This window comes from Ursus maritimus, unplaced genomic scaffold (assembly GCF_017311325.1).
Source record: "Ursus maritimus isolate PB19 unplaced genomic scaffold, ASM1731132v1 scaffold_5, whole genome shotgun sequence".
NCBI lineage: Eukaryota > Metazoa > Chordata > Mammalia > Carnivora > Ursidae > Ursus > Ursus maritimus.
In genome coordinates this window covers 38,695,516-38,721,382 of record NW_024426663.1, presented here as the reverse complement: position 1 = coordinate 38,721,382, position 25,867 = coordinate 38,695,516, and the positions used below count along the sequence as shown (strand labels likewise).

The window sequence follows — 25,867 nt, the reverse complement described above, 5'->3', positions numbered from 1 at the left end:
AAAAAAAAAAAAAAAGATCAATTTGTGGTGGTCTGCATTTTGACTATGATATGTCTACATTTGGATTTTCTTTCTATTTATCTTACTTGAATTCATTGAGCTTCCTGAATCTAAAGACTAATATTTTTCAGCAATTTTGGAAAATTCCCAGACATTATTGTCTTAATTCCTGTTTCTGTTTTCTCTTTCTGCAGTTCCACTTATAATGGACATTCTCACTCTGTCTTCCATTTCTTTTAAGTTCCTATAGTTGTTGATTTTTTTCTCTGTTTTGCATCCTGTGTTGTGTGTGTTTTCAGATATATCTAATTCACTCACTCTCTTTTTTCCAGCTATTCCGTAATTCATTGAGTTGAGCTATTCTATTTACCCCTTTTGAAAATTGTTTTGATTCTTCTTCCAATTATTGATGTAGGTTTTGTATTCAATTTTTATTATCTCCGTATAATAAATATACTTGTTTTATTTTTACAGTCTGAAGTTTTGAGGGTCAGGTTCTATTACTACTTGTTATTCCTCTGGTTCTCACAATGCCTTGTTTCCTTGTATATTATGAAATCTTTTTATTTGGAGTTTTTTTTTTTTTTAAGAACTCTTTAGAGTCCTTTGAAATCTCACTGAAGATTGCTTCTTTTAGAGAGAATTTGCTTTTTGTTCTAACAGGCACAATAGAGTGTAATAGATCACTGGTGGTTTTAATTAAAAATACTTCCTAGATATCCTGAGAATATTCATTAGCTTAAGAGTCTGCATGGGCCTGAGACAGACAATCTTCTTGGTAGTCTTCAGTAGATGTGTTTACTCTCATTTTTCCTATGAGTAGAGAATCTTTAGATTTATGTGTAGGAGTACTACTTCAGTCCTCATGATTAAAACCCCATGCTAGGGGCGCCTGGGTAGCACAGCGGTTAAGCATCTGCCTTCGGCTCAGGGCGTGATCCCGGCGTTATGGGATCAAGCCCCACATCAGGCTCCTCCACTATGAGCCTGCTTCTTCCTCTCCCACTCCCCCTGCTTGTGTTCCCTCTCTCGCTGGCTGTCTCTCTCTCTGTCAAATAAATAAATAAAATCTTAAAAAAAAAAAAAAACCCACGTTAAAACCCACAGTCCTAGGTTACTGAGACCACTTGACTCAGAGTATCCCAGTAACATTTGCAATGCTTCTTGCTCTGGTTCTTAGCACTCTTCTTGTTTTTCAACCCCCTGGTTTTTAGCAAGCTAAGCTATGTAAAGAGCTAAGTTATAAATTTATAATATATATATTTTAAATGTACTTTATTCAGCTCTCCTAGGTGTTTGAGTGCAAGAGAATTTTCAGGTTTCCTCCTATGTTGCCTTGCTGGAAATGGAAATCTCATGTTTTTCATATTGAGTTAATATCATTTGTAAAGTTGGATTGTGGAATAGACATATGGCTAAAGACCGAATTTCTGCCGCAACTAATTTACTCCACTTGTGTGAAATATTAGCTAAGCCAAGATTTTGCTGTAAAATAACATGTTTGATTCTGCACTTCTTACTGGTGTTTAGACAGAATAGCAATATCACCTACTGTTATGGACATTTTATGATTTTGTGCAGGATTCACTGTAAGAATAAAACTTTCTGAGATTTGAAAGAGATCTTACAAGATTAATGGCAATCTACATCAGATGTCTAAACTTTTTATTTAGAAATAAATGTGATCTTTCATATGAAATAAGATTTTAAGTCTAAAGGCTATATGCAGATGCATTTAGACTCCTCCTTCTTTCCAAATTACAGTTTTTCTATTCCTACATATTAGTGTAATAGATTATGAAGGACATGTAGAGCATTATCTCTCGGATTAAACCTTATCTTTTGGTAGATGCTTTCTAAGAGCATGTAAACTAAAAATAATGTAGGTTCTCCTTTAGCCTTCCTCATAGAATTTGTTAAGTACTATGTACTTTTCTTTGTTTACTTTATTCTTTACCTTCTCAACTAGATTATAATGAAAGAAAATAAGCAGTTCAGTTCCAAGTGTTTAGTGACCAGAATTAGGATATGGGAATTTTGTAATTTTTAGTTTTTTTAAACTGTTGCATTTTTCATTTTCATAACATGTAGTATTTAATCCAAGCAGTGCATCAAACACAAAAATTTATCAGTAAGCTTTTGAAATCTATGTATTCATGAGAAAAATGAAAGAATTTGCCATTCAGTTACTCAGTTGGTCAGTAACTGAATCTGTAAATAGCAAAAAAAGAAATAGTGTTTGTGGTGGGGGTGAGAAAACTAATGATAATAGAAGCAAATTAATGTTGAGTACATATTCTGAGCATCTTGTTAAGTATGCTAAGCAATTTCCATGGAATTGTATTCATTTCTTATAATCTTAGTATTTTTCACATCTCAAGATGCAGAAACTGAGACTTAGATTTAACCTAGTTGTCTAAGGCCAGACTGCCAGTAATAGGTAAAGCAGAGCTTTAAACATACAGTGGGTTTCCCTGGTTTAATTTGGTTAGATATTTCCTGAATATATGTATATGTTTCCACAATTCATGTATAAACTACAACATATTTTGATACCTTCTGATCCCTGCTAAACCTCCATTCCCTGCTTCAGCTGATGATACCATAAGCCTAAAAATCGTGCCATACATCTATAGTTTTAATGCTTCTGATAGGCTATTATTATGGCTATTTTATGATTTCATCAACAGCCAAGCTGTTGTTTCATTACAAACAGATTCAGTATCTTTGTGATTAAAGCAGCTGACTGAAAACCATGAAGGGTGTACTGTTTGCTTTGCAATCATTTCCATGTGTTACGAATTCTTATCAGACGTTGGGAAATAGCAGGCTTAAGCTAACTATAAGTACTACATCTATGGTCCCAGAAACAGTGATCTGTAATGGACCTATGTTTAGCTGTCAGCTTGCTTAATAAGGTTACTAAACAAATTCATTTATTGTCCACTTCATTTTCATAGATTAAAGTTCTTTTCAAAAGTCAAACACAGGGCACCTGGGTAGCTTAGTTGGTTAAGTGTCTGCCTTTGGCTCAGGTCATGATCTTAAGGTCCTGGGATCAAGCCCCACATCAGGCTCCGCACCCAGCCAGGAATCTGCTTACGATTCTCTCTACTTTTCCCTTTGCCCCGACCCCTGCTCATGCTTGCTCTCTCTCTCTCTCTCTCTCTCTCAAAGAAATAAAATCTTTTTTTAAAAAGGCATCTGGGAAAAAATAAAAACTGACTGAAAATTATGCAAGATAATTGTTGCCATTTTAAATCCTCAGTCTCAAGTTGAAAAGTTGCACGGTTTAAAACATTTATAGTTTAAAACTATAAAGTAATACAGTTTGATAAAAATATATACACACTATAATTATAAAAACTTTCCTGTGTAGTTATTTGTTCATAGTGTCTTCTGTTGTATAAAAAAAAGTTCAGCTTAAAAGTAAGATATTCAAGTCTAAATGTACTGTTAACTCAGTGACTAGTTAGCAAACTAAATGAGAAGCCGCATAAAGAATAAGGAGCCTGTATCATGTTTACAGTTCCATTACTGACTTGGACAAAATTGAAAAAAATCTCCTACTATCTTCACACTTCACCTTCTTGTATCTAAGATGAAATGACTGTATTTGGCATCTCACCATTTCCTTCAATAATGGGTTTTAAGATCCTTAATACAAAGAGGTTGAAATAGAATGATCTGCAGAGTATAATCACTTCTACACCTTTCTCAGAATGTACTTGGGTAATGGTAAAACTGAGGCATAGAAGGAGGATTAATTGCTTGTGGCCATATCATGATGTTGGGTCTAGGTCTTCTGATAAACATGTCTCTGTTTTTACCAAAATGTTTTGTTTAATCTTTGAAATGGACATTGGATTTAAAAAGAAAAAACAACCCATCAATGACATTTGAGTAGATGCCTTTAATAGTGTAGCACTTAGTATCATTTTACCATCAATTTTTACTGAAATGATTAATTTTTAAAGTTTTAATTATTTAAATTGTTTATGTAATTTAACAGTCATGAATTTATTATAGTATATTTGTCATTAAGAAACCCTGCCTTCTAAGCACCTGATAGTGCTCTAACTCTGACTTACTCTTGGTCATTTGCATCAGCCTTGTTATAATATATATGCTGAATACAGCCACAATTTACAGATGAGAAGACTAAGGCTCAATGAGGTTGGCAACCTTGCCCCAACGCTGTGCTGGGGTACCGCTTTCTGCTTGTTGTACTGAAAGCTGAGGGGGATTTTAGTAGATGGAAATAGGGAGGAAAGATCATTTTAGGTAAAATGGAAATAGCATGAACAAAGGGATGTGTGTACTGAAGCTGAAAGGTTGCCAACATAATTATGTAGGACTGGGGGAGTTATGAACATTAGAGGAGTAGAATTATAGGGTTTGACGTAAGTATAGTAAATGAATGGAAGAAAGGCCAAACCAGAGGCACACAGGCCAGGTGGGTGGACTGTTGTGATAGTGCAGTTGTGAAAATCCGAACAGCTGTCACTGACTACAGGAAGAAAGAGACTTTGTAAAGGAAGGATGTGACCTAATCAGCTATCAAAAGTAAGGGAGTAATGGTAGAAGGTGGGCCTGACAACCAGCATTCTCGTGGTCAAAAATAGGAAAGACAGAAATAAGGTGATGTTTTTTGAGAAGGCAAAATGATCAGTATGACTTTTAAAATGGTAAATTTGATGCATTTGTGGAATATCTAATGAAAGTATCCATCTGGCAATTAGAAATGTGATTTAGTGGAAATATATAAAGAGCGTTAGGCTAACAATCTTGATTTTATACATTGAATGCATTAAGATTGGCGGAATTGAAGTCCTGAATGTGGATGAAATCTAAAGAGAAAGAGAGACGGTTGAAGAGGCTACTGAGAAGCCCCTAAATTTGAGGAGCAGGGGTCAAAGAGTAAAACCCAATGGAAACAGAGACACAATATTAGAAATGTAGATGTGGCATGACACTATGTCTGAGATTGCAAAAGGTCACAGGTAAGGTGGTCAAGAAAGATTCTAATGAAGGTCTAAGTTACCATCGAAAGGGAAGCCATTGAAACTTGTTATTAGGAGGTCATAAGTTACTTTTTCTAAGACAGCAATTTAAGGAGTATATGGGTTACTAGTAAGGTATTAAAGTAAGTGGATAGTAGGTAAAATGAAGCAAGAAGAGCAGGTGAGAAATTGGATATAAAAAAATTAAAAGCTCAAAGCTGTAGAGGAATTGGAGGAAAATATTCCCACCTGGTCACTCATAAATGCTTGGCATTTAGACTCTGTCTCAGATTCTCTTCCTAACTCTATCTTTTGTTACTAGCCCCAACCCCTATAAATATTTATGATACAGCATAATGTTTTAACACCCACCCTGTGTTTTCCCGCCTCCCTGTCTTGATTTAAACACACTGCTCAGGTGCCTCTTCACTGTATCTCCACATGGGTGGGTAGTTCCTATTCATCTTTCAGGGCATAGGTCAGTTGTCTCCTCTGTGAAGCCATCCCTTATTTAGCCTACTGTAATCTTTCCTTCTCTGTAATGCAAAATGCTTCAGACATTTCTTTGTCATGGCAGTTCACCACTTTTTATTATGTACTGTTATTACTTATTTATGTACAAGATTTATGTCCCTCCTTGGAATTTAGGCTCCTTGGAGATTTTCTCAAGGTATTAGTGTATCATAATGTAAAGAATACAGACAAGCCCATTTTTAGTTTCGATCTCTGTCAGCTACTGATAGATTGTGTGACTTCAGGTTAAGTATTTAATTTCCATGAGCCTCAAACTTCTTATCTGTAAAATACCTATACCACAGGTCATTGAGAAGATTAAGTGGTAAGGGAGGTGATTTCTGTGCCATCACTCAGAATGGTACTGTACAAATATTAGATGCTCCAGAAATTACTGAATAAATTAGTCATTTATTTGCTGTTACTAAATATATAAAGGCTACTATAACTCCTAGGCTGCTGCTATTTTATTGGGCTGGTTTTTTTTTTAAAGAAATTCTTTTTTCCGTTGGACCAGATAAAAAAATATTATAATGCAGAATTATCTGGTGGATAATGATGATATCATAAAAACCATATTAAAATTCAAATGAACTTAAATTAGAAACATACTTATTAGGGAAAAAAGTTAATTAGCTCAGAGTTAATAGTTTACAGAAGTCTTTTTTTTTTTTTTTTTTTGAGAGCGGGAGAGAGCAGGGGTTGGAGGAGAGGAGAGAGAGGGAGAGAGAGAGCATCCTCAAGCAGACTCCCCTCTGAGTACAGAGCCTGATATGGGGCTCAATCCCAGGACACTGAGATCATGACCTGAGCCCAAATCAAGAGTCGGATGCTTAACTGACTGAGCCACGAGGGCACCCCAGAAGCCATTTCTTTTATCATACAAACAGAAACTAGGCTCTGAGGGCAAAAATATGCTGCCTAGGCTCTAAAGCAAGCCCCTAATTTGGTTGTATAAGGTGACATGTACTCTAGGCTTACAATTTTTATTCTCATTTTAACAGATTTAAATATATTCTAGTGCCAGTAGATAAGATTATATTTCAGAAAATATAAGATTGGGAACCCTAAAATTAGACTGTGCTGTAAGGACTTCATTCCAGGAGTTATGGATTACACAAGTACCAGCAAATAGTATTGTTTCAATAGTCTGGAAGATTTTGACAATGTTGTAAATTCTGAATCATTTGAAAAATTCAGTATAATGAAGCCATTTTTAATAATCTTATAGACCTTCTCTTCTCTGTCTCACTTTGTCTTTTTTGAGTTTTTATTCATCCTTATTCAGTTTGTATGTTATTATGGCTGCTTCAGTAGTGCATCCAAGTCTTTGACCATTTAAGGATAGATCTTGAGAAGCTGGCATTATGCGTTCATTACCCTTTATAAAAATTATGAACAAAGTTAATCTCCACATGTAGTAGAGGTAACATTTATTTATAGTAAATAACATAATAAAGAAATATACCTACATCACAAGCAATCCTTAACTGTAGTGCTATTTTAAACATGATCTAAATAATAATAGCTACCGTCTGTTGAACATGTATTCAGTGCCCAATATTTTAAATATCTTACCCCCATTTTACAGTTGAAGAAACTGAGTCTCAGTTAAGTAATTGTTCTTAGGTCGCTCAGATAATAAGTGATAGAGTTAGCCTTTAAATCAGGACTTTCTGAATTCAAAGTTAATCCTTTTGATTATTGTGTTTTACTGCTTCTACAACAGTATATACTGTCATTGCCTCTCATATTTTACATACTTCAAATTACTCTCATAACTAGTTTGTTCAGCCATCATGCAGTATTTCCTGTTCAACTTTCAAAATAATCTTTTCCTCAAAGACCTTAGTATTCAGAAAACATCATCTAAATTTCTGAATTACTTACCAAATTAAAAATTTTTTAAAATAGTATAATAAAAAGTTAATGGTATTTAGTGGATAGAGCAAAGATGTGGTTGCTATTCCCCGTGCTCATATAACTTCAAGAAATAGAAAGTAATTACATTTATCTGAGGAACACCTAATGAGAGCCTAAACTAGGCATTGATGCTGAGTCAAGAGGAGTAGTTATATATGAGAGAGACTGGAAAACGACATACTTCGACAGTGATTCAGTGGAAGGGTGGGGGAACAGTCCCAGAGGAAGTTTAAAGTCTGGTCATTAAGAGGAAAGTGCTTCCACAATCAAATAGAGACTTCCGGAAAAGGAACAGATTTGGGCAGGGAGGAGATGACTTCAGGTTTGAACATAGTTTGTAATTATGCAGCATCTAGCCTCCGCTATCCATCTAGATCTGGTTCCTTCAAAGGTGGCTAGTTTGAACTAAGATGCCCTGTAAGTGTAACATAGACACCAGAAAAAGAATGTAAAATATTGAATTAATATTTTTATATTGGTTGTATGTTGAAATAATGATATTTTAGACATATGACGTTACTGAGTTAAAATAAGTTATTAGGGATGCCTGGGTGGCTCAGCGGTTAAGCATCTGCCTTTGGCTCAGGTCATGAGGGATCAAGTCCCACATGGAGCTCTTTACTCAGTGCGGAGCCTGCTTCTCCCTCTGCCTCTCCCCCAACTCATGCAAGCACTCTCTCTCTGACATAAATAAATAAACTCTTTTTAAAAATTAAAAAAAAATAGTAAGTTGTTAAAATTAATTTAACCTGTTTCCTTTTATCATTTTTTTTTAATGTGGTTCCTAGGAAAGTTAAAATTGCATATATGTCTTACCTTATATTTCTGTTGGACATCACTAATGTACATGGAGATTTATAATGGGTAGTTAGAAATGCAGGACCAAAAAATCAGACAAAACATCTAGATTTGGAAATAACATATATAGAAGTGATATTTGATGTTATGAGGTTAGATAAAAATGCCAGTATACAGGGCATGGAAATGAGAAAAATGCCAAGAATTATAGGCTGAGAACAGAACAAATAATTAAGACAATAAGAATTACAGAATCAAGACTCTAAAGTGGTACACAGTCTGATTAGAATAGAATTTCAAGAAGGAAGGAGTGGATAATATCATTGAATGATAGAGAAGCTGAAGAGGAAAAGAAAGCCCGAGAAAAGACCATTGAATTTGGTTGATACAGAAGCAGTTTCAGTAGAGTGTAAGAAGGATAGATTGCAAGAGATAGAGAAGTTCAAGGTTGAGAAAGTAGACTCTATACATAAACTGTTCTTTCAGGAAAGGAGCCCACTGGTGAAGATAATCATCACTTGATTGGAGCAGAGTCCAGGGAAATTTGAGTATATTTGTTGGCGGAATGAAAGGATCAGTGAAGGAGTGCTTGGAGTTGTAAGGAAGAGAAGATAATTGCTATAGGGCAGTCCTAATGTACTGGATCCCAAACCTGAATGCATATTGGAATTACCTGGGGACCTTGTTACTGGGACAAATTCCCAGACAACATCTCACATTTAACAAAATAATATTCTCTGGAGGTTTGTCTCTTGGAGCATGTCGTGAACAAATTCTTCTAGGTGATTATAATATACTCGTAAGGACAAACAAGTCAAGAAAATTAAAGGCGCTGGTGAGGATATCAGTGAAATAACTGACCATATCATCTGGAATGGTTAGAGAGCCAGGTGGGTCAGAATAGGGCTGATGGATCCTGAACTATGAAGGTGTTGGCTTTCATTATAACATAAATGAGCACAGGTTCAATAGGAATGAAAGACTGAGAAAGTTAAAAATGTAGTAGATTTTGATCAGAAAGGGAAGTTTCAGAATTCAGGATCTTGGAGGCCAAGCAGATAGAAAATATAGCTATATGTGTTTGATGTGGAAAAGCAGTAAAAAGAACTGAGTTGTGCACATTGTAAGACCTATCAGTTTGGTAACTGATACAGGACACTGTTTTAAAAGGGGGGAAAAAGTGTAAGATTTGGGGATCAAGAAGAAGCACAAAGGTTGAATCAGTATGGAAATGTTTAGACCTAAGATTCCACAAAAGTTTGGCTTGGTTTTCTTTTATTAGACCTTTTCCAAAGTTGCTACCTACTCGGGTTTACAATGTTCTTTGAGTATCTGTTATCCATTCCAGCTTTTACTGAAATAGGGTAGATGCCTGACATTCACAGATATGAAATGCAAAGTTTTGACTGGCCACAAGTGACCCTAATGGTTCATGTCATGGGTACCACGCACATGAATGTGAATTTACCCTAAAACTGGCTTGTAGAAACTAGTCATGTAACGACTTGTAGTGAAGTCAGTATTTACATCTCAGTTTACCTTTAATATATGACTGTATTAATCATCAGAATACCACAGCCTGCTAGGTTTCACAGAAGATGAAATTATTTGCCAAATTGTGGTATCAAATGAGTTAAAAATTTAGTTTTTAAAATTCAGCCTTAACATTTTAGCACTGCACCTAGCATGTAATTGCTTGATAAATGGTAGTTACTGGTGCCAGTTCAGGAATTAATCAAGTTTTAAAGCCACATCTTTTTGTGTATATCCAGGTTTAGAGAATAGAATTTCTATTAAAATTTTGCTTTGATTCAGGATCTCTATGATTTATTAAATTGGAACTAGAATGTTAAATTCACAGCTGAATTAGAAGAACAATGGGTCATTTCTCACTTATCTATTCTGTTTGATACATTTGAAAGGGAGTATATTTTACAGGTAATTCATATTATATTGCTATTATGAAAAATTGGAGCTTTTAAAATAATCCTTTAGCTATGTTTCCATACCACAATAGACATGTAAGTAACAAAATGTATTACATTATTTATTTTTTCTTAGAGATTTAGTGTACCTGAAAACCAATAATCTTGTTTTTGCTAAACAGTTTTCTGTCTGAGTTTATTATATACTTATATAACTATTTTTGCTTTATAGTGACGAGCTCAGAAAAGAAGCAAGACAGTTAAAGCGGGAACTCTTAGCGGCAAAACAAAGAAAAGTAGAAAATGCAGCAAAACAAGCAGAAAAGAAAAGTGAAGGTAAGAATATTTATCAGGCTTTTATTTTCACTTGGTACATTTCCTTCTTCCTTCCATCACCTCTTCCTTCCTTTTCTCCTCTTTCCCTCCTCCTTCCTTCCTGAGTTTTGCTTTTTTTTTTTTTTTTTTTAATACTTTCTTTGGATAGTTCACCAATAAAATTTCTAGTTAGGGCTTTGTCTGAGAAGTAAATTCAGGCAAACATGATCATAACTATTATTCTAAAAAGCTTAATGAAAACTAACAGACTTGACATCAGACAAAAGTTAAATGCCATGGGGCGCCTGGGTGGCACAGCGGTTAAGCGTCTGCCTTCGGCTCAGGGAGTGATCCCGGTGTTATGGGATCGAGCCCCACATCAGGCTCCTCCGCTATGAGCCTGCTTCTTGCTCTCCCACTCCCCCTGCTTGTGTTCCCTCTCTCGCTGGCTGTCTCTATCTCTGTCAAATAAATAAATAAAATCTTTAAAAAAAAAAAAAGTTAAATGCCATAACACATATCTAGGAGTGCAGAAGAATACAATATTCATTTTTTATATTGTATACCCTTTAAAACATTAAGAAAAGCATTTAGGCCCTATGGTTGGGACTTCTGTAAACATTTGTGCATTGGTTTGAATAGTATGGAATATAAAGTCTTGTGTTTTGTTTGTTTATGTTAAGACACTGAAAATCTAAAATACTAATAAAGCTAATCAAAAACCAAAAAATAATAATACCCTGCTATTTATACAGGTTAAATGTGTTCTTCATTTTACTATGATTCTTATGAAGCTAAAAGGGCTTGTAAAACACTCTTTCACTGAGGATCTTTAGTTTAAAGATGCTAGTTTAGTTTAAAACTGTTTCACCTATAAAACATGTAATGTCCAATTTCCAAATTAACAGATTGGAACCCTCTGTTTTCTTTTCACAGTAATAAATTACACTGTAGGTTCAGTGAAAATGATCAGAAATTTTATTGTTAGCTTTAATAATATATACTAAATTTGGCTTAACACATCTGCTTTATGCATATGTCTTCTATAATCTCCTGCCTTTTGGATACCAAGAATTGCTTTTATCTACCAGGTTCTATAACAGTTTACTTGGAGATATATCAAAAAATAAGATGCCACATCTAGCCTTAAAGATTACATATTCTAACACAGAACAGTGGTATAGCATTTAGCCATAGGCATTAGTATTCATTTTAAGTAGCAAAAGTAATACCACATAACTATCTAAAGGATATAGTTCTTAGATTATTTGCACCGTATCCCCCATTGACTATTATAGTAAATAAAGGCAGGCACTTAATGAAGAATTCAAAGTCACTGAAATATATTTGAATGAAACTATTAAAAAAATTAACTCACAATAATGACACAAATTATAAGCTGAATTTAAAAGAAAGGATAAACTTATGTGTGACTAGGTCATGTAGGTAAAGTATAACCCAGAACAGAAACAAGCTATATTGGCAATACTGAGATTTGAAAGAAGTACAGTGAGGCTTATCTTATTTTTAAGTTAAGACATAATTTTCTCATTTTAAAATGAGAAAGCATTTTATATACATGCATTTTAAATATATGAAAGTAATTCCTTTCAACTAGAAAAAGCTTTTACTTGAACTTTTAATTCATTTTTGAGCTAATAAATATTAGTATGCCCGTGTGTCAAGAACCATGCAGGGCCAGAGGTATGAAGTTGGCAATAGATGGATGGTTCTTGCCTTTATAGTTTATGATCTAGTAGGAGTGAGAGAATTGGAAATAAATAATAACTGTAATAGTGCTCTACAGTTAAGGCTTATATTAGATATAAGCAGTGCTGTTTTAACTTACTGATCTGCCTTTGAAATGTTAAATGCAATTAAAGAAAGATTTGGATCGTAGAATGATTTCTTAACATGAAAGATTCTTCTAGAGCTGATTTCAGTCTATTTATGAGAAAATTAGCCATGTTAAAACTTTTTTATGCCATAATTAGAGAATTACATTAGTAATTACTTTTCTGAATTTAATGTTGCTTATATCTTCTGGACATACGTGGATTTTCCTTAAATCTGAATGTCAGTTAAATTTAGCTTCCAAAAAATGTGGGGCATTTTTAAATTTTTGATTGTTTTATTTTTAAATAATTTTAGACCTACGGAAAAGTCAGAGAGTTCCCATATACCTTTAATGTTAAGGTCTTATATAACCATAGTGCAATGATTAAAACCAAGCAATTAATGTTGATATATTACTATTGACTAACTACAGACCTTATTAGAATTTCACCAGTTTTCCCACTAAAAAACTTTTTCTGTTCTATTTGTCCATCCAGAATTTCATATTGCATTTAGTCATCACATCTCTTCTTAGTCTCCTCTAATCTGTGACAGTTTCTTAATCTTTTCTTGTCTTTCATGTCCTTGACACTTCGAAGAGTCCTGGTTAAATATTTTGTGGAATGTCTTATGTGAGTTTGTCTGATGTTTTCTCATGATTATATTAAAATTATGCATATTTTTGGCAAGATTGCCACAGAAATGATATGTCCTTCCCAATGCATTATAAAGTTACCTATTGTCTTTTTAGTCATGATACTACCTGGATCACTAGTTTAAAGTAGTGTCTGTTGAGCTGCTACACTCTAAAGTTACTCTTCCTCCCTTGGAGATTTTGAGTATTTGGGGGAAAAAAATACTTCGAGACGTCTGTCCTGTTTCTTTTCAAACTTTCCCCCACTAATTTTAGTATCCATTGGTGGATCTTGCCTATAGGCAAGTTATTTACTGTCACGTTCTAATGGTGAGTTTTTATTTCCCTGATTTGCACTATTTTTATTACTTGGAATTCTTCTATAGGAAAGATCTCTCTCTCTCTATGTATTTACTTATTTACTCACTTATTTATATCAATTTGGGCTTGTGAATATTCACTTTATTCTATGTGTTATGATCCCAAACTATCATTTTTTATTTTGCTGTTCATATAGTACCAGAATTGGTCATTAGTAGTTTTTCAGGTTGGCTCCTGTGTCTTTGCAACTTGCTGTCAACTTTGAGCACATTTTTACTTTCAAACACAAGATGCTTCAGGTTGATCTTGTGTTTTTCCCTCTCCAGGCCTGAAATCAACCACTTCTTCAAGAAATTCTGGTTTTCCATTGTATTTGGCACTAAGAAACCAAGATCTAGGCACTGAGTCAGTCTTTTTATTTTGATTCTTATAATTTTACAGTGCTATTAGGAGCAGTATTGTTTTATCACCATCTTATTAGAATGCTGAACAAAATATGCTTTTAGCCCCTCTCTGTGATGCATTATGAATTACCTTTTTCTTGGAATTGTATTTCCTCTAAACTTACTTGACCTTTTTAAATTGACTAGTATGGCTGATGCTGGAAAATTGTTTATTATGAAGGATTTGTGAATTTCAGTAAACACTACATTATATTTGAAATTCATATGTTACTGTGGAGCTTTTAAGTCTAGTTTTCCTTCTTGCCCCATGATTAAAAATGACACCATGAGACATCTCACTGCACAGCATTTTGGAAACAAAGAATTTTAAGCATCCCTGAATGTCAGAACTTAGTCTATCTTCCCAGCTGAAAGATATTCGATGGTTAGAACTATATAAACTCTGGGAACAGATCCAAAGGTTCTCAGAAGCGTTTTCATAGTAAGATCATCACAGGGAAAGAAGCTGAAAGTATTATTTGACTTTGGCTCTGTAACTTCATACATCAGCTGAACCTATTCAGAAAGGTTTCTTGATTGGGCTATATGGCTGCATATCTGGCTTTTATAAAACATCTTCTCAAAAAGTAAACAGGAATTTATTAAGATTTTTAAGTCCACTTACTAGCAGTGAAGTTATTTAAGCCTGTGTGACTCCATTTTCTTACCATAAATCCAGGTAGAAAATGCTTTGTGTACCCCTCAAGGTTCTTGTAAGAAGTAAATTAGATAATGAAAAGACCTTTAATAAATTCATAGTACTATATAAAAATAATTTTAAATTTGTAAGGAGAAAAATATAGCTATTTCTGGTTCCATTTTGTCCTGTCCAAATCCTACAAATGGAAATTTTGAATTTTAATACTGTGTTAGTTGCAGTTAAAGCCCGTAATCAATATAGCTATATATAAATACAACATAAATCACAATTTCAAAATAAATATTCCTTTCACATGCTTTCACAATTCCATTTTATAATCATATTCTTTGTTAAAAGGGTTTATGTGTGAGCTTGTCTACATGCTGAAGTAAAGCATCCTGTAGTATTATTTCCTGATTTTATGAAGTTATCTGTCTAACACTTGCTGACTATTGCCACTTCACTTTAGAATTTAATGTAATATCTTCAGATTAAAAGTACGTGGGAAGAAATCCATCAGAACAAAAAAGCTTTGTATTCTAATGCCTGTGCATTAATCCACCCAGTTTTGGCCTTCTTGTGTGAATGGAGGCCTCCCATTTAGCATTTAGCCAAGGGTTCTAATAGATATGATACTTTATTGGGGCTTCTGTCATTTTAGGAAATCTCCTTTGATCAGAGAGTAATCTTCCTTTGGTTTTATAATCTTTACCCAGTTTCTTGGGCCAGATCCTTAGCCAGGTTTGTATAGACAAACAGGAATTTATATTCTAACTACAGTTGTACTTCTGAATCTCTTATCTCACCTTGGGCAAGTTACTTTAAAATCAGGACCCGTCTATTTCTCTCTGTATAAATTATAAGAGAAATAAAATGTGCTATTCCTATTTTTATAATTTTTACTGTTAAGTATTTCCTTTTTATTAATTCCTTCAAATCCATTATGACAGAAAATAACATATTTTTGTTGCTTTCACATCAGTGAATACTTTGGGCCCCATGCAGCTGAATAATCCTAATTATTTACCATTTGATATTAACCTTATTGTGGTGATAGTGCCATGGGCATGGGCACATGTCCAAACCCATCAAACTATACATGTCCAAACAAGTGTAGCTCTTTCATATACCATCTATGCCTCAACAAAGCTGCCCCCCCCAAAAAAATATTAATCCATAACCCAGAAACCTCCTGACATCTCTGCCCTAGTAAGAAAACATACACTTAACAATTGAGCCAACCTATTGATCTTTTGAAAGCCAATGTAAAACAGAGTGTCTCTATGTACTAAAAATGTATATAGGACCATCCATTTTCTCTTCAGTCTTCCCAGGAGAGCTCAAAGTCTGCTATTCCTTATATCACAAGGATAGTGTCAGGTAACAAATATGATTATACCTCTATATAAGAAAAGCATTACATAAATATTACCTCATAATTTTTGTCATTGGTTTGCCATCTAAATATGTTTAAAGGCTTCAGATAATGTATTTAAAAAGGTTTCACTAAATGAAAGAAACAACATCAAGGAATAAAGCCATTATTTTAGTCTACAATTAGAATTTTTTATGATAGCGTGAAATTTGACTCTAAAATTCAAAACAGTTAGGTTGATTTCTCAGTTGAATACAGAGTCTGCAGTAGGTTCTAAGACCCCAGTTTAGGTAAACAAGGAATGAAGTATTTTACTTTAGATACCTGCAACGTCAGAAGGGATGTACTGCAGAACTATCCTATTTACAGCCAGGGAGTCTCTTTAGTCCCACTGTAAATCATCCCGACCTGTGCACAGGGTTTTCATACCAGTTTGAATAAGATTGGTAGTTAATCAGAGATAGAGTTGGCTTCCTATATTGGCTCTGTCAGGTTCTTTAATAAACTATATAATCCTTTTCATTAAATTATGTCTCTAAGTCCTTTTTCCAGGTTTCTTTGAGTTTCATCATATCAAAACTAGTACCAAACTGAACGTAGTCACATAGAGATACAGGTTTGGACATATTCTCTAATTAGTTTTACAGAGGTAAGGTATCAGATCCTCTTTGCAAAGTTCAAAGCACACAGTACCTATTCTCTGACTAGTGCCAGAAATTAGAGGAGGAAGGGCAATCTGAGCTTATAAATCAAGAAAGAATTTTAAAGCCTCTTCATGAACACATCCCAGGGGTGTTGTGTACCTTTCAAATTTTACCAGGCCATTTCAGGTCTCATCAGACTCTCTTTTTGACACTGGATTAAGTCAAACTAAGGCCCCTCAGGCTTGATAGGTTGTAAAACTATATAGTTTTTGACTACTTTTCATCTATCTAACATATGATATTAAACTAGCTTAATCTTGGTTTTTATAAGAAACAGAAGCTCTTTTGGAATGTTAGCTCTGTGTTGTGCCTAATACCATGTAGAATTCATCTCTCTCACTAAGCAAACTGGTACTTTTTTCCAAAGCACTTAACTTCCTTCAGGTATTTGAGTCATCATTTTCTTCTTGGAGGCTATAAGTATCAAGCCTATTTTTCCCATAGTCTACTCTTAATCTTTATGCTAACTTTTAATGTTATTTACATAGAAAAGTCAGAGTATATTTGCAATTGACTGATAGAAAACCTCTCAGGCCAGCCATCAGTAATACTCTATTTATTCTTATTTTGTGCATGGTACTAATAAATTGATTATCCATTCTAAGTTCAGAACAGATGAAAGAATAATAAAAGTGAGGGAGAGTACCCTTTAAAAGGGGAAATATTATGGTATGTGACGTATACCTCAAGAATTAGAAAATAAATAAATAAGCAAAAGAAAAGCCAGGATAGGGGCTGGCCTCTGGATCTTGCTAGCCCACTATTTTATTGGACTTAAAATTAAAAATAAAAAAAGTGAGAGAGAAAGGCACAGCTAGGGACATTCATTCTGGCAGCAGCAAGAGGTGATAGCCGACCACTTGACAGTAAGAAATAAAACACAATAACTAGTAGGAGTGGAATATTACGGATTTGTTGTACTTCATTCTACTTGGAGAGCATGTTTAAATTAAAGTTATTGATGCTCATTCAATTAAGAAAAGTTTAGATGGTACTTATTATCGTTTAGTAAGGCAGAGATTGGGCAATGATTCTAACCTAACTGGTAAAAAAAAATTTTTTTAATGATTTTACTCAATTAAAGATAAAGATTCTCTTTTCTGAAATATTCAGTTATATGGAATGCTTCATTTCTTAGAAGTCCTAGAAAAATAAAGACTCCCTCTGTAGCCAGGATAATCAGTCTCTAAAGTAAAATTTTATTACATACATGTCACTACCTTCAGGTGCCAGAAAGCATGCTATATTTTTAACAACGTCTTTCAATAATATAACTTTAAAAATAGTGAAGACTTTTAAAGGCAGAGAGCAGATGTAAAGATGTGCATACCCTCATATTTAGACCAAGAATTTCATCTCTTGACTAAGACTAAGTAGATGATCATTTCTAATTTGAGAGTCCATGAAGTACTTTGTTCTTTTTTGGACAGTCCATCTCCGACTTTCTCGCTAGCCATCATGAGCAAATCCTGTTGGGCTTTACTTTGAGAATCATACATTATGGGCATATTTAATTTTATGTGCAATGAAAAATAAACTTTAACCAGTCCTCCTCATCTGTTGGGTTTTTTTTATGAGCCAGTGTGTTAGGGGTATCTCTTTGCAGCCCTTAACTGTCTCTTTAAAAAAAAAGAAAAGCTGTATTATTTCTTCCAGTTATAAGAGTAATGTACATCCTTTGCAAAAATATGATAACTGTAGAAAAGCATAAAGGATAAAGAGAAAGATCACCCCATAATACTTCTGCCAAAAACAACCTTGGTTAACTATATGATATTTGTTCTTCTCGACTTTTTATCTTCATGCCAGAAACACACATGTATTGTTTTCCATAATGTTATTTTATCATAAACTTGTTTGTAATATGCTTTTAAAAAAACTTTGCAAGTGAAATTGAGATAACTCTTAAATGGACAACCTGATTTTAGGGGTTTTCTTCCTCTTAATTTTCTCATATCAGAGGGATATAGAGGAGGATGGATGTAAAGATGGTATAAATGTAGTTTAAAGGTAAAAAGTTCCCACCGTTTTCAGCTCTAGTGTTTAGAAGATGTGAAGGCACTGACACCAGGACTCCATTTCCACTGCTGATGGGCACTTTTATACCTCTCATGAATTAATACTAAACAACAAAAAAATACTGATTAACATTGGCTGAGGTAGCCTGTCACCTCTTCATTTCTCAAGTGACCAGTGATAAATCTGCAGGGAAACATTCTAATCAATATCGAGAGCATGAACTGAAATAATTACAGATTTGTCCTCTTTAGAAAGTAGGAGACGAAGGGTCTGTCGGTGTATGCACATGTTGTTTTGTATTTTGTTTTGTTTTGATATTTAGATTGTCTCAGGGGAGAACTAATATCGTCATTAAAATTTTGATTATAACCAGCATTCTTATTTGGGAGTGGAGTTGTTAACTATTCCAGATTGCTGTCAAGACCTTAAGTGAGATGTTTTTCTTTTATGTGACATTTTATGAGGTTTTGCCAAAAATGACATCAAACATGTAATTCATTTGAGTGCTGAGTTTCTTCCACATCTTGCAGCACTTAATCAAATTTGAAAAAAGATAATCTTTTCACAACTTCGGAGTGTAAACCTGTGAATATGTTGCATTAAAACTTACTTTGGACAGTTTAATCTGTGTGGTATTAGGTTGATTTTTTTTTAACAATTAATGGAATATGCTGACAGTTTCTAGTGGTTATGTTTTCAAAATTCTGCATATAAACTCCTGGCAGACGGTATGGATGCAGCTTTTGAGTATTTGTAGTTTTTCATGCAAAAAACATAATCCCTAAATTATATTAATAGCTACAATAAAGAATTTGAAATGCCAGAAAGGACGAAGAGAATAAAGAAGTTCTCAGAATGTCAAAAGATGTTAAAATATTGAGAATCTTGAAGACGCTATTTTGAAGTATAAAAGTAGTTTATATTGATTTAATGGCCACACAAGTATGCTTATTTAAAGCATTATGCTGCAGTATGTTTAAATTGTGGAAGTGGACTAGCCTTAAGCAAGGCTAGTCTTGAGCAACAGAAACTCTGATCTTGACTGTGCTCTATTTACACTGAATACTTCTGTGCAGTCATCATAGAGTTTTGGTCCTGAAAGGAGCATCCAGCTCTACCCCTTCATCATATACATAGAAGGCCAAAGGCCAGCCAATTAAGGGGCTTACCTAAAATTACACAGCAAACTCAAGTCCTCTGGCTTCCACAGCTCTGTTCTTCAACTTGATCCAACCTTGAGGAGATACAGTCTGTAAAATTTTAATTGGTATTTATTAAAATCTACTTTGGTTTTGGTGAGAATAATTGTTTCTAAAACCCTTCCTACAAACCTAGAGTCTTTTAAAAAGCATGTTATTGTCATACTTGTTGTTTCTTTTCAAAGACTAAACATGTAGTTTTGCAATGACTGGCAAAAAATGTAAATGTTATAGAAAATGTTAATTTCTAGCAATATGGCAGACTAAGAGTCCAAACTAATCCTCCCACTGAAAACAACTAAAAATGTTGGATGTAATATAAAAACATTTTCTCATATTATCCTAGGAACTTTCAAAAACAAACAAACAAGAAACCAACCAAACAAACAAAATAAGAAATACCCAAACCAGGGAATAAGTAAAGATGTGAATTAAGAGAATAAATGGAACACTAGGTCAGTCTTACAAATACATAATATAAAACCTAATGGTTTCTCAAGGTAGGGGGTGTTTAATTGAAGACTATCCCATATATAGTTGGGAGCCCAAACATCCTTATCCTTTTTGGCAGGGAGAATTAGAAATAAGCAGAATCATCTTACCCCCATCAAAGAACTACAAGGCAAACTGCCTGTCTTGAATCATTGTACTAACTATCTGGGTACAAGAGCATTTCCTAGGGACTCTAGCCACAAGAAAGTCTTCTCATCACTTTAAAGCCCAATTCATCCTGCCTGGGTGGCCTCAAAATCCCCCAGCCAAGAATTTACTTGGAAACAGTCCTGGATCCTTAATGCCCCAAGAAGTCTGATACAAGCAAACACAAATCCTTTCAGGAGAAACCTACGTTCATTCACTGTACTCAAAGACAGTTCAGAGGAAAATGAGTAGCTTTGAATGAAAACACACACACACACACACACACACACACACACACACACACACAACATACACACAGAATACAGGTACCTGACGAAAAGCTAGTAGAAAGAACAGACAACAGAATCAGACTCACAAATTCTTAAGTTTTTATTTAGACACTAAATGATAAATAAGTATATGTAATACATGTTAAGATAAGAAATATTTAAAAGTATATGGAACAAGAAGATTTTAAAACTAACTTAGGAAATTTCCTAGGAATGAAAAGTATGTAGTAGTTGACATTGAAAATTCAGTAGTTTTTATAGCAAATTAGACATAGCCAAAAAGAGCATTGGTAAACAGAAAGATAGAATTGAAAAAATTATATGGATTTTAGCCCAAAAAGAGATAGGAGACCTGGAAGAATAGAAAAAAAAGGATCTAATAAAGCTTATCAACTTCTAGGAGGAAATCAAAGGACAAACAAAGCAATATCTGAAGATCTGATAGCTGAAAACTTTCTGTAACTAATGAAAGAGATCAATTCACAGAGTGAAGAAGAATAAAAAACCTAAAAGAGGATAAATAAGAAGAAATCCAGATGTACACACACCATGATAATATTCAGAGCATTCAACACAGAGAGACCTTAAAAGCAGACAGAGAGAAAAGACATTACCTTTAAAAAAGCAAAAGCTGGGGCACTTGGGTGGCAAGCATCTAACTCTTGATTTTGGCTCAGGTCATGATTGCAGGGTTGTGAGACTGAGCCCTGCATTGGGATCTGTGCTCAGCGAGGAGTCTGCTTGAGATTCTCTCTCTTGCTCTCTATCTCCCTCTGCCCCTCCCCCACTCATGGGGGGGGGCAAAAAACCATAAAGAATAAAAAATAAATAAAATAAAAAAGCAAGTGCTGATTTCTCAACAGCAACAGGCATGGGCATTGGACAGAATATTATCTTGAGTGTAGTGAAGGAAGGTTTTCTTCAGGCAAAGAAGAACAGACTCTGCTACCTGCATACCTTCACTAAAGGAAATTCTAAAGGACATACTTTAGGCAAAAAATAGGTGAGCTCAGATCAAGATCTGTACTGCAAAGAGAAAGGAACATAGTAAATAGTAAATATATGAGTTTATCTAAAGAAATATTAAATGAGTAAAATAATAATGTCTTGTGCTTAAAATAAAGATAAAATTAACAAAAACAGCATACAAATTTGAGAAGCAGGTAAAAGGAGTTCGGAAGTATCCTTGTATGAATCCTTGTTCTGGAAGAAGCTAGAGATACAAATTAACTTGAGACCGCAACATATTAAATATCCACATTAATATTTTTAGGAAGACTACTAAGAGGACAGGAAAAGGTCATATATTTCAATCTAGTAGAGAAAGAGATGGAATTAGAGGGGAATTAGAGGGGAAAATTCAATCTGAAAGGGGACAAGAAAGAAAAGAAAAAGACATGCAGACTGAACAGAATTTTAAAAACAACAGTGCAAAATAAGATAGTAATAAAATATATATCTATCAGTAATTATGTTAAAGTCAAACGCTTCACCTAGAAGACCAAGACTATCAAACTGGGCTGAAAAACAAATTCAATCATATGCTACTTACAGGAAAAACATAGTAAATATATCGGACAATTGCATCTTTAAGGCAAAATGTATTATTATGGCTAAGAGGGCTTCTACATAATAACAACATCTTCACTTTGCCAGGAAGATTTAATAGTCTTAAATGTGAATGGACCTAGTAAGACAGACTCAAAATGCATGAAGCAAAATTGATACACTTATAAGGAGAAGTGAACAAGTCCTTCTTATTAGATTTTAATACACTTTTCTTAGTAACTGAGTAAGCTTTATAAAAAATTAATAAGAACATAGACAATTTGAACTACGCAATTGATATCGTGCACAGAAACAGAGTGTGGCCCTCAACAGCTTCAGAATACACACTCTTTTCTAGCACTCTTGAAACTTTTATGGAAAGTGGCCACGTAGTGGGCCATAGAGAAAATTAGAAAAATTTCAGAGGATTGTTTTCAAAACAACTACCTGCTCTGACAAAATGCAGTTATTAGCAATTAACAATTGATTTTAAAGTTACTGATTTCCAAATATGTTGATGTGGCTATAGCAACACTTAGAAGGGAAATTATAGCTTTAAGACTTATATTTCAGGAAATTACTGGAAACATTTCCTATGTAAAAAAGCTTAAAAAAAAGGCACGCAAAATTAACCCAAGAAAGTAGAAAGAAGGAAATAATAAAGAGCAGAAATCAGTAAAAAGGAAACACTTGTTAGATCGGGGTTACAATTATAATAACCAGTAATATAACTTTTTAGTCCCTTACACATAGTAGATAACCAGAAAATTGATTTGATTTTGTTTTTTCAGACGTGTGTCACTTATTCTTTACCAGATGTCCTTCCAATCCAGAGAAGGTAACTACTTATTATGTACAAGAAGTGCCATATATGGAAGTTTCTATTAATACAGCTAGTTTTATTAGTCACGAAAGAAGTTACTATTAAAAAGAGAGCAGTAGGGAGAAGCAGACAGACAGACACTCAAAAAATACAGTGTTTAAATAATACTGGGGATTATTTCTCTGCTACAAAAGGGCGCAGGTATGAACCCTTCACAGCTAGCAGCTCATTCAAAGACCCAAGTTTCTTTTTTTTTTTTTTTTTAAGATTTTATTTATTTATTTGAGAGAGAGTGAGTGAGAGAGCACATGAGCAGGGGCAGAGGGAGAGGAAGAAGCAGCCTCCCCTGCTGAGCAGGGAGCCTGACACGGGGTTTGATTCCAGGACCCTGGGATTAGGGCCTGGGCTGAAGGCAGATGCTTAACCAACTGAGGCACGCAGGCGCCCCGCCAAGTTTCTTTTATTTTGTTTTTCTGCGATCTCCTAGGATGTTTTCATAGTCCACATGACTGAACCTGGCCCTTTGCTGAAGCTTCATATCTGTGTTCCAGCAGGGGAAAGCATAAGTACCAGACAAGTGGCTTCATCTTGAAGATGAAGATGACCCAAAAGTTGCACACAGCAGTTTCAGTCATATCATTGTATCTTGAATCAGATGCCCATACCTAGGTGTAAGAAAGGCTAAACTACATTTGGGTGGCCAAGCGCCTAGCTAAAACTTAGTGTTGGGGATTGGAAGGGTGGGGTTTGGTTCTATGACTAAAATTTAAAAGGGGAGAAGGAATTCAGGGAGAAAATTAGCAGATGCTATTACATAATATAAAGAGGCCTAAGAAGAATCAAAAAAGCAGTAGTTCATTTGATCAGGAAAACTTGACCAAGTATCTGAGCCATTTTTAAGAGATGAGTAAGATTTCTTTGCAAAATGCATGGCAGTAAGTAGAGCAATAGTTGAAAGAGTGCCCTGCAGGGCAGAAGTCATAACTGATTCATCTCCATATGCCTGGTATTAGACATGGTGACTGGCAAAATACAGGTATTCAACAAATAATTGCTGAAGGAATGAATGAAATTAACTTCTGTTTAAAAGGATAATTATGTAATTTATAAGCTAAGAGAAAAAGAAAATAAGAATGAAGAGAACTAAAGATTATCTACTTTTTTGAGCATGAATCCATGGTAAAATGAAGAGCACATATGAACAAATAATGAACAAAGTAATTTTAGATGATAAGGGCTATGAAAATAATATGTAACAGGACAAAGTGATATAGTGACTGGAGGACTACTTTAAATTGAGTAGGTATCAGAAAGGACCCAGTCAAGAGACAGATTCCACAAATGGTAAGGTGAAAATAGAAAAAATATTTTAACAGCTTCATTGGTGAATAAAGAACAATTTGATATGTTTTGACCTATGTATATGCCTATGAAACATTCACCACATCAACACAGTGAACGTATTCTTGAAGGCCCAACATGTTCTCATGCTCCTGTGCAATCCCCTTCTCAATCCCCAGGCAACTACTGAAGTCTTTCTATCACTGTACAAGTTTGTATTTTCTAGAATTTTATTTAAATAGAATCGTATACTATATGTACCCTTTTCTGTGTGGCTTTTTTTTCACTCAGCGTAAGCATTCTGAGATTTATCCATGTGGCTGTGTATATCAGTAACATTCCTTTTATTACCAAGTAGTATTCCATGATGTGGACACTCCACAAGTTTTTATGTGGCTATATACTTTACTCTTGGGTAAAGACATAGAACTGGAATGGCTAGGTCATGTGAAAGGTTTAACTTTTTTAAAAACTGCCAAACTGTTTTCCAAACAGGTCGCCCCATTTTACGTTCCCACGAGTAGTGTATGAGGTATTTTAGTGCTCCATCCCCATTAACACTGGTACAGTCACCCTTTATTTTATTTTTTTTAAAGATTTTATTTATTCATTTGAGAGAGAGAGAGGGAGAGGGAGGGAGAAAGCACGAGTCAGAGGGAAAGGGAGAAGCAGACTCCTTGCTGAGCAGGGAGCCTGACTCGGGGCTCCATTCCAGGACCCTGGGATCATGACCTGAGCTGAAGGCAGACACTTAACTGAGTCACCCAGGCACCCTTAGTTACTCTTTAAGTTTAGCCATTCTGATAGTTTGTAGTGTTATCCTGTGGTTTGATTTGCATTTCTACAACTAATAGTGATGTTGAGCGTCTTCTCATGTGCTTATTTGCCATCTCTCTATATTTTTTTTGGCAGAGTATCTTCTCAAATCTTTGCCCATTTTTATTATGTTGTTATTTGCTATTGGATTTTGAGTTCTTTATATACACTGGATACAAGTCCTTTATCAGATGTATGATTTTGCAAATATTTTCTCCCAAATAGTGGCTTCTTTTTCATCTTCGTACCATTGTCTTTCAAAAAACAAAACTTTTCCATTTTGATGAGGTCTAATTAGTTTGCTTTTTTTCATTTTTGGATTGAATTTTTGATGTTGGATCTAAAAAATCTTTGCCTAGCCCCAGGTCACGAAGATCTTCCCCTATGTATTCTTCTAAAGATTTTACAGTTTAAGATTTTGCATTGACGTATATGATCTACTTTGTGTTACTTTCCGTGTATAGTCCGAAGTGTGGGTCAAAGTATGGTTTAGTCATGAGTGGCTAGAGACAGTGAAGCAGTGTTAGGAGACTTCTCTTTGGCCAGGTAGTTTGAACTAGAACAACTAGGAAAGCTAGGCAAATATTTAAAATATTTTTTTAAAAAAGTCTTTAACACATTGGAGAACTAGCAAGAGAGTGAAGAATTTCAGCGCCAAGAGCCAGTAAAGAATGGAGGTCTAGGTTTTAGCGCAACTCTTCCCTTAGGAAAGTTTGCTAAATCCAGAGGGCATAGTGGTGAAGCTAAAAGGTAATGCGTTGC

General features: G+C 34.6%; 1 protein-coding gene and 1 long non-coding RNA gene across 2 annotated transcripts in view; one reads left to right on the top strand and one right to left on the bottom strand.

Moving 5' to 3' along the window:
• CWC27 (CWC27 spliceosome associated cyclophilin) overlaps nt 1-25,867 on the top strand; it is a 180,347-nt gene that overhangs the window by 79,305 nt on the left and 75,175 nt on the right. Inside the window, exon 11 of the mRNA XM_040622232.1 lies at nt 10,395-10,498. Coding sequence (XP_040478166.1) covers nt 10,395-10,498 — 104 coding nt within the window. The remainder of the gene's footprint in view (nt 1-10,394; nt 10,499-25,867) is intronic.
• LOC121100716 overlaps nt 19,158-25,867 on the bottom strand; it is a 97,182-nt gene continuing 90,472 nt past the window's right edge. The window contains exon 3 of the long non-coding RNA XR_005832481.1: nt 19,158-19,699. This is a non-coding gene — a long non-coding RNA (uncharacterized LOC121100716). The remainder of the gene's footprint in view (nt 19,700-25,867) is intronic.